At 37.7% G+C, this 10217-nt stretch overlaps 1 protein-coding gene across 1 annotated transcript; it reads left to right on the top strand.

Annotated features, from left to right (window-relative positions):
• The first annotated feature begins 870 nt into the window (after positions 1-870).
• On the top strand, positions 871-7212 carry LOC105443066 (protein lifeguard 1). Its single transcript, XM_030989478.1, has 4 exons — positions 871-1031; positions 4007-4189; positions 5896-6149; positions 6573-7212. The coding sequence occupies exons 1-3, from the start codon at positions 1026-1028 to the stop codon at positions 6139-6141; spliced, it is 435 nt and encodes a 144-aa protein (XP_030845338.1). The 5' UTR covers positions 871-1025; the 3' UTR covers positions 6142-6149; positions 6573-7212.
• The last annotated feature ends 3005 nt before the right edge of the window (positions 7213-10217 follow it).

Here is a 10217-nt window from a genome sequence, read left to right as displayed (position 1 = left end):
TGTTTGGGGGGGGGGGGGGTCCAATTAATTTGTGAGGAAATACTAGGCGGCCAATCATCCAGCCGGTGAATGAGTGGGGGAGGGGGGGGGGGGGAGGGGGGAGCTTTATTTTCTTTGTTTAAAAAGGGTAAAATTAACGTTCAGTTTATTTTTTACCAGTTTTGTGTTGCTAGGGTAGCGATGGCCCGTCGCCCCCCCCCCCCCCTTCCCCTCCTTACGTGGATCCGCGCCTGCTTTGAAGGCATTGGCGGTCTTAAACAAGAACTCGATCAACTGTCCCTTTTCGTACTTGGTTTCAATATAGAAGCAGAACTTTTAACCATGCAGTGGCGGATCCAAGATTAGTGGCGATCGATGCACATATATTGTTACCAAAAAGAATATTAACAAAGCTGATTATATAGAAACAGAGAGAGCGAGAGAATAAAAGAACTTACAGAAAATTTTCAGGAGGGACACTTATTCCATTTTTTTTTAAACCGAGGATAAGGTTCCAAGAGGTGAGTGCCCCCTCATCTATAATTAAGCGTTCGTTCTCCTGATCCGTCGCTCGCCAGACCCCCCCCCCCCTCCCCCTCCTACCTCCCCTTTTCCCCTTTTCCCCTCCCTATATATAGGCTACTCCTATCACTTATCGCAATTAATGTACGAAAAGGATGAGCGATTCACATTATAGCTAATTTTCTTGTTGAATGAAATATGGTTCGTATGTATACTTAACCCTCATCTTATGACGATAATAAGGAACCGAGTCAACTGACTGTAGAAGTTCAGCTTAATTATTAATATCACGTGATATCATGTCTATTTAACACAGCCATTGGACTTTGGAATACACACCAGTCCTATGGCTATGCAAGCAATACACGATAAATATATGTACACAAACTATATGACGCACCTATAACATTGCAGTCACATGCAACTTACAAGTTTTACTTTGTTTAGCTTCCGTTCTCTGAAGACGACAGATTATTTTGTCCCGAAAAATTATCAACTGAATAGGAAATCAATATTTTCACAACATGCCGGTAAGTTAGATCACTCCGTTCATTTTTTTAATTTTGAGAAAATTTTGCTTGTCTGACATTTGTTTCGACAAAATTTACATAGTATTTTGTAAGTCTATATACAAACTCTTATAGTTTGCGACATGCACTTCGATTATGTTCCCTTGCTGCACATCAGTCGCCTGCGTTCGTATAAGTACAATCTCTTATTTTGTTAACCTATATCATTTCAACTTTGCATTATGACTTTCAGGGTATTCAAACGTACCCCAGACGATAATTATACAAACTAAACTTATGTTTATATAGTATATCATTTCGTCTTAAGTGAATTTTTGTCTATAACCATGCACATTTAAACCTTGCAATAATTTTGTGTATTCAAGTCAGGAAATTCAAACTCAAGATTATAACTATAATAATTTTTTATACAAATCAAACTGATATAATATTATCTCAGTTTATCTGAAGCGAATCACGACCATGGAATAATAATATATTAGTAGGATATTTCTTTTAAAAAAGGAATCCTTTAACGGGAAAGAGTTGGCATTCATGAAAGCTGAACTTGAAAAACATATTTAGGAGGAAATGGCAGAAATTTCGGACAAGGAAAAGGAAACTTGTGAATTATTGAAAACCAATACGGTATATACGAGCAGAATTGGGGAATTTCCATTTGGCAATGCGGTCATGATTGTGTGGTGTCACATAATTATGAGATACTCATTTATGTTGTATATAGGCCTACTCAACTTAAACAGAGTATCGGTTTTCATTTTGTTTTAATTGTAGTGATATGAGATAGACATTTTCCGTGGACTAAGAGATGCTTTGAAATAAAGAATTTTGGCCTGCCCACAAAAATGGTAAAATGTCCATGGGATATTTTCCACATTATGTGAACTTGGCTTTCAAACTTCAGATTTAAAAAAAAAGAAATTTTCCTTGTTCATCTATTCTTATCTTAAACGTGAAACTAATTGTATCTCTGATTTGTTTGTATCTGGTTGCAAAATAAATGTAATTAGAAAACATCATCCACAGCTCTTTCATATTGCATTCTGTTAGTATTGATCATCATATTGGATCAAGGTCTGATTTTTTTATCTCACAAAATACACAAACCATTTATTCAAGTGCGATACGAATAGCTAGTGGGGAGATATGGGGAGTCACCCCCACCCCGCACTCTCTTTGAAGTTTTTATTCACTTTTGAATAGTATTATAATTTTGGGGAAATCAGTAAAAGTTTTTTTTTCTCTCTCTGTTTATTTGGGCGCAGCATTATTGCCAACAATTTGAGAGTACGTCATAATATTGAAGGAGGGGGTTAACCCGTTAACACCCAAAACACACCCCATGCATACGCGCCTGCCTACACGTCACGTTTTCAAGAAAATGGCTGCGCCCTTGTCACTCTAAAAGAAATCACATCATGCCGTGCAGGAATATCTTCATTTATTCATAATACTTGTACATTTTCCTAATATACGGAATACATCAAAGGAATACATAAGGAATACATCAAAGGGCAGGAAATTACATCTCATATGTCCGAACACCTTATTCTTTAGGGTGAGGTTTCCTTTAAGTTTCTCAATGAATAATCCGAACCATCACCCCCCCCCCCCCATTCAAAATAATTTATAAAACACTTCTGCCAATGGACTTATTGGCAAATCAGAAAAAGTTTACGATCCCTTTTTGTGGCTCGGAAGCAATATTTTATTCGCAAATTTGAAAATCTGAATATACCATGCAAGGCCCCGTCTTAAAAAAGTTGCGTACGATCCAAAGTCTTCTTTCTCTTGTGTACATGTTGCGATTAATATAAACTCTTTGTAAGGACGGCCGGGTCCCAATTTTTAACCTTTGTCGAAAAATTGTCCGTAGCACCACCCCTCCCCTCCCCCCCCCCCCCCCCCCCAGGGGCGGATCTAGCTTTTTGGTTGATCCAATGGCGGATCCAGGATATTCCAAAAATCGCACCGTTTTACTGTTTTACTTTTTTTCTTCTTCTTTTTTTCATTTTTGTTCCTTCCCCCTTTTTTCTCACTTGGCCGCTTAAGGGGGGGGGGGGTAAACCACCGAACCCCTGATCCGCCCCTGCCCACTATAGAAGTAGAGACATCCGTGTTTTCACTATACGCCCCCTTTTCATCAAAATGATATCAGATTGTGGTTGGGCAGTAACTGAAGTCCAAGTTTGGTTTCAATTTGTGCTTTGTTTGTTTATGATTGTGGTTACAGCACCCGGAAATCATAATACATTCATAATGCAGTGGCCTAAAGCAATACATTAAGAGAGTATACAAATTTCGCAATGAAACCAAAACGAAAGCAATAATAACAATTGTAAACCTCGCTAAAATCATGAAAATGAGATTTTGCCAATGAATTTGTAATTGATTAAAATCGATTGCAACATAACTAGGGTCTGCATATTGCCTGTCTATAATGATTGTTACTCCAAGCTTGGAAATAAGGAACTTACGATCTATTCTATTCGCAACTCTATTATGAATCTTTCTATAATACTTTAAACGTAAATGTGCATGCAATTATGCACGGGTGCGTCCAGATTTCCTGGGGAAAATTGAAAATTTCGAGTGAAAAAAAGTACGTGCATGGCAAGAAAATAAAGTCATCAAATGCTCACGTATTAATTTACTCGAAAAATCTTTGTCAAGGAAATGAACAAAACGATACAAAACAACATCGATCAATTACGTTTTAAGTGTTTTTCTTGGGTGGTTGGGGGGGGGGGGGGGTCTATTCTTTGCTATAAAGGGAGGGTAAACACAAGAAGGGATATGTTTTGTTTTCTGTACTTATAAGGGATGCCAATCGGGGTTTATAAAAGGGGACACGGGCCACATGTGCTACCCATATTACGTGTGAATTTAGTACATTATTTAATATCTCTGTATTCTTTATGGTACTGAATCTTCTTTTTTTTTTTTTTTTTTACCGATACCATTTCTCACTCTAGCTTGGACATCACCACCACCACCACCACCATCCTCCTGCTCATCATCATCACGGTGGGCGTCACCATCATCATGGACCCGGACCAGCCTTTGGCTTCGTGGCTGGAGTAGCTTTGGCTGGAGCTGCCGCGAGCCGTCAGCCGCCCCCACCCAGGACAGTCGTCAAGGAGGAGAAGACTATTGTCGTAAGTTTGGTTATAAAAGATATAGACCGGCCGTGCAATTGCGGTTCAAGGGTTTTGGGTGCAAAATATCCATTCAATAATATTGCCTTCAGAGGTTTACATGGCAATATTTCAAACTAAATTAACAAAAAAAAAAAGCAGAAATATGTGCCCAAACGTTCAACGTTGAAGTGCATTCGCGATATCTATCCAGGCCGAATCAATATTTACCAAATATATCAAGTAGGCGGTTTCCCGGCAAAATTTGTATCATCACGTATTAGTCAAAACATATTCTTTCACAATCATGATTGGTAAGAAAAGGTTCCATTTCATTTTTTGAGAGGGGGCGTTTCCAAAACTGGTCTATACCTTTGATATTATTCAGCTCGTTATTATTTATCATTTATAATAATGATGTGCTTCGAGACCTTTTCAAATAATATGATTCGCTCTAACTATATTCGTGAGGTTGTGGAAGGAAGCGATTGGTATAACGTATGCCTTAGCAATCAGTTATCTATTTTACTTTATAATATTGAATTTTATTATCAATAACTTTCGTAAGTTTGGTTATTAATTTTATTCAGCGCGTTATTATTTATCATTAATGTGCGTTGAGACTTTTTCAAATAATTATGATGCGCTCTGTTCGTGAAGTTCGTGAGGTTGTGGAAGGAAGGGTTTGGTATCATGACGATTTGCCTTTTGCTCTCAGTTATCTATTTTACACTATTAATTTGAATGTTGTTATCAATTGTTATATTTAAAAAAAAAAAGAGAATTATCCTATTTGTTTGGTGTACGTATATAATTATTAAAATATTGAATTGAATGGAATTATATACATTTTTATTATTATTATTAGGGGAGAGGGGGGGGGGATAAAAGACCAAGTTAGATGCAATGCGGTATTTTTGTACCCCCTTTAAAAAAATATTAATCATCTAAAAATGATTAAAGGGTATAAAATTCCAAACGTTCATGAAAGCATCAGGGGACGGGCGTCAAAAAGGAATAAGAAAGCCATGGTTAAAAATTCAAATGCGACATTTATAACGTTGTTGAACTCTATATAATATGCCTACCAGGAGTTTTATTCCACATTAAAAAACGACATATGGCCACAACAATGGCAGAGGGTAATATGATACTCAGGCAATGTCAGTTGTAATGGCTATTTTCTATATTTTGCGGGTTGGTTTGATAGCTTGTACGGGGGGGGGGGGGGGGGGTGGTTGACACAGAATAACATTTTATGGGTTATTTTTCTTCGCCTCTCCTCTCTTCATTCGTTTCCTCTCTAAGGCGTGGCTTCTAATATAAGTTCGATAGGCATGCCCCCGTTTAAACTGGATCATTTTGGTTTAGTAAAGGCGAGGGGGCGGGGGGGGGGGGCAGCAAAGAGAGACTAGAGAGAGAGAGAGAAGGAGAACTGAGAAAGAAAAAAAAATAAGGAGACGATGGAAAAAGAGGAAGACGATGATGAAGAGAGAGAGAGAGAGATAGAGAGATGGGGAGGGTGGAGAGGGGGTGACAGAGAGTGAGAGAGAGAGAGAGAGAGAGAGAGAGCGAGAGAGAGAGATAGAAAGAAAGAGGTCCGAGAAAGGAAATGAGATAACGAAAGAAAAAAGTACGTGAAAATTCGACAAAGACATTATAGAAAGAGAGAATATATTTGAAAGCAGTGTTTCGTTATACGTTTGATTCCTTCCTATTTGCATTAGTACGTGAACAACCCACCGCCTAGCTACCCAACCGGGACCGCCCCACCGCCCCAGAACTACCCGTACCCTCAGCAGGGTTACCCGCAGCCACAGCAACCCCCACCATCCTACCCCTACCCATCAGCGCCTCCGGCTACCGGTTACCCGCAACCCCAACCAGCTGTCAGTTATCCCTACCCACCACCAACTTCGGGTTATCCTCAACCGCCACCAAGCGGTTACCCGAGCTCTGGATATCCGAGATAGAATGAAAGGTATCCATAGTTACCTACCTCTTTGTGATTATAATAAGCTAGATTTTACTTTCTTTAAAAAATCACATTACTTGTTTGTTAACAGAGTCAAATAAAACGTGATATCTTGTAGAAAAAAATGTAGGCTGCTCAATGTATATTGGACGAGAGATTTTGAAATTATGCATGTGATTTAATCTTATATTTAAAACCTATTTTCTATCATCTTAAACATATTCATCATTGTAATTTTCTTGTAAATATTATTGTTAACATGATTCACGCAGAGAAGTCTATAAATCTAAATAGAAAATTGGAGGAAATCATGTGAGAGTAAATGATTGAATTATACTTTTACATCTCTCTCTCTCTCTCTCTCTCTCTCTCTCTCTCCCTCCCTCTCTTTCAATTTTTCTTCACTCTGTCCCTCTTTTATTCCTGTAGGTACTGCAATCATATGATATCCTTACGGGTTGGCTTCGTAAAATCTTGGTTTACCGCCCAAACCGTCTAAGAATAGATTTTCAAGCTGATCATCACAGCACAGTCATCAAGAATCAGAGACTATAATTTTCCTGTCGCAGACGGCGCCCTAACCAATCCTTTCACATAGCCATTTAGCAAAGGGTTGGGCCAAATCGTTGTATGGGATAAGATATTATGCAATGCTCTTGAAAATAATATAGAATGATCGATATCATTATGAATTTTTATTTCTTTCATATACACTGTATATAACGTAGCCGGGGAAATTGTTGTAGAGCATACTTATTTTCAATAATGATTTTAATCGATATATTCGAGAGTTGGTTGTACGATGTAAGATACAATAATATAGAAAAATCATATTATTACCAACAAATAAATATTGCCATTGAAGGTTTAAAAAAATGTATTAGGACCCAAGAAAGTTCGAGAGTTGATTAGCTATTTACAATGTAAGATAAGTTCATTCTAATTCGGTTCAGTATCATTTATTTCCATCAAAATGAAAATGAAAATACAAATAATACTTTTTTTCTACCCCCATGATAAAACAAATAAGATTTGTTTTTCAGCACCGTACAATATAAGTGATAATAGCTATAATACAAATTAATGAAAACGTAATACATTCAAACCTGCTTTATTGACCACCTGTCTACAAAGACCACATTTTTTGTTTCCCTTGAAAATGGTTTCTCATTGAAATATGTACTAAAAAAACATGTCCACAAAGACCACCTGTCTACAAAGACCACTTTTGTGTTTCCCTTGGGTGGTCGCTATAGACAGGTTTGACTGTATAACATGATGTGAAAATGCATGCTTTGTAGAATTAATGACAAGAAACATAATGTAAAAGAGTGATCCACTAAAAACCAAAGCGAAGCTTGTAACACGTGGAATTATATTCAAAGATGCAATTATATAAAACACACTTTTCTTTTTGTTTTTCTAGGATCAATACTAAGGGTGATAGAGGATCATAGAAAGGTCGAGAATAATTTGATATTTCCATCGTAAGATGTAAATCTTTTTCATCTTTTCATCTTTTTGTTTTGTACTATTGATATTACGGTTGAATGTATTTGGACCAAAGAAAAAAAATGAAAATGACTATTAGTAAAATTACTCCGAGAATGTTTTGATTTGCGTTATTTTTGTAGTGCTGTTTTTTGTTTCATGAATAGGGATAATGTATGAAATATTAAAGTAATAAATTTGCTCTTTTTGTTCTGTATGTATTTCTTAGAAATCTGTAAAAAATGTTAAACAAAATAATTATTAAATTGTTATAAAAAACAATTCATGCAAATCATATTGGTATGCTCTATCGGCAACAAGAGCTGCCAGTATGGAATATTTACATAGAGGCAGGGGAGGGGAAAAGCGGAAAGAGGGGAGAAAAAAGAAAGCGATGAAGGAGCTATATGAGAGAGGGAGAGAGGTAAGAGAGAGGAGAGAGGTAAGAGAGAGAGGGTGAGAGGTAAGAGAGGGCGGGAGGGAGATAGGGAAGGAGAGTGGAAGGGAGTGAGAGATGGAGGGAGAGAGAGGGGTAAGAAGGGGTGCTAATCAATAAGGTACGCCTCCCGATACGCCTAGACAAGATTCTTGTCGAATTTATCGCTTTTATCTCTGCCTATATAGCCTGCCCGTGTGAGAAGTTAGGGATCAACAACCTGTCGTTTGGAGCGCCCTGTCAAGTACTAATCGAAGAGATTCGATCACACAGTATGGCCTCCGTATTGTCTTTTTTTTTCATTGCGATAATATTATGCTAAAACTCGAAACGAGCTAGCTCATGAATATTCAAGTTTTAATTTACATATTTTACGCGCTGCGCGCAGGCCAAAATCCACATTTCGCTGATGCACTAAAAAGGTGTCGTCTTCTTCTTCTTCTGATTAAGTCTGCCTCCTTCAAATGACTGAAGATTCTTGCAAACTATGTTTGCAAGAATGTTTGCATAAAATTAGATCGAGGTAAAGGTAGGCGTAGCTAACACGATCATCGTTTAGACGGTCACTACTCCGACCTTTACACCTACCTGACCATATTTACCCCCGACTGCATGGTTCTAGGACAACTACCCCCTGGACACCCCCCGGATAACCACCCCCAGTCAACTACGGCACTACTCCCTATATAGGATTGATTGATATCTTTATTTATACACGGTTAAAAAAGCCCAAACAGTTACAAGACTGATTTCCATTGAGGCCGTGTGAAACAATGTAAATACATTAACAAAAATAACAGGATCAAGAATTCAAGATAATTTTTTTTAAAATAACGATAGAATACCTACTGCCGGAAAAGTATATTTTATATGAATAACAATAATGAGTGTCCAAACAAGAGTACTGGAATATACTTCAAATTCAAATCGGTAATAAGAATTGTTACTAGTGCATATCATAAACTGCCGGAATTGATATATTTAACACACACGCAAAACAAAACAATTTGTTTTCCACTACACAGTTAAAAATTTAGTGAACATGTTGTTTAAAAGTTTAAACACTGTTACTGTTGATTAACGGGTGACCTGATCTAAGAGTTGTTTAAAATGTTAAGCAACTCGAGTTGTTTAAAGTTTAAACACTTAGTTGATCAACATTTTGAACAACTTGTTTAAAATCACAATTTAAACAACTGGTGTTGTTTAAAGACGGTTGTTTAAAACGGAGCTGTTGTTCAGTGGGGGTTGTTTACACCAACTGGGTTGTTTAAAGAAAGTTGTTTAAAAAGGAGCTGTTGTTCAGTGGGGGTTGTTTACACCAACTGGGTTGTTTAAAGAAAGTTGTTTAAAAAGGAGCTGTTGTTAAATAATAATAATAATATTGGATTCTTATATAGCGCACGTATCGACCTTGCAAGGTCCTCAAGGCGCTCCAACATTACCCGGCTATGCTAGGCTGCCATAGGACATTAGTTCCGCGGCGGGACTCGAACCGTGGACCTTGTGATCGACAGTCCGGCGACGTTTCCACTCATCCACGACACGTCTACAGCTTGGTTGGCCATGATTTGAAACAAATCTTTTAGCCAACGCGCACTTTACTGGCACGTGACACATGACGTCATATGTAAACAACACTGTCTAAAAGCTCTCGTATAGTAAATAAAGCAGTCATTAAATTTTAAACAGCAAATGTTTAACAAAATTACTTTCGTTTCGAGCAACATTGTTTACAATTTGTTCAACTGTTGTTTAAGATAGTGTACAACTGTAAGTGAACATCACTTTTTTAAGCAGCGTTTTTACTGTGTAGGGTAACTACCCTCTAGGACGACTATCCCCTGGGACATATACCCCCAGACAACTACCCCCGGACAACCATCCCCGGACACAGAGGCGGCGGAGCGACTTCCAAAGTGGGGGGGGGGGGAGGAACATAAAAAGAGCACTTTCCTGGAGAAAAAAAGGGCACCTTCAAAGGGGAATCTCAAAGCCAAAATATACAATTGTTTTGACATTGGTATATACTACCCCTATATTGTGATTACATTATCAGGGATGATTTGATTATTTGTTTGTCTGTATACATCATAGATATCATATAAGTATCATATAAGTATCATACTTTGCAGTTGGATGCGATG

This window comes from Strongylocentrotus purpuratus, unplaced genomic scaffold (assembly GCF_000002235.5).
Source record: "Strongylocentrotus purpuratus isolate Spur 01 unplaced genomic scaffold, Spur_5.0 spur5_scaffold_18, whole genome shotgun sequence".
Taxonomy (NCBI): Eukaryota; Metazoa; Echinodermata; class Echinoidea; order Camarodonta; family Strongylocentrotidae; genus Strongylocentrotus; species Strongylocentrotus purpuratus.
Note: the sequence above shows the minus strand (reverse complement) of the source record. Positions and strands in the feature narration are given on the sequence as shown.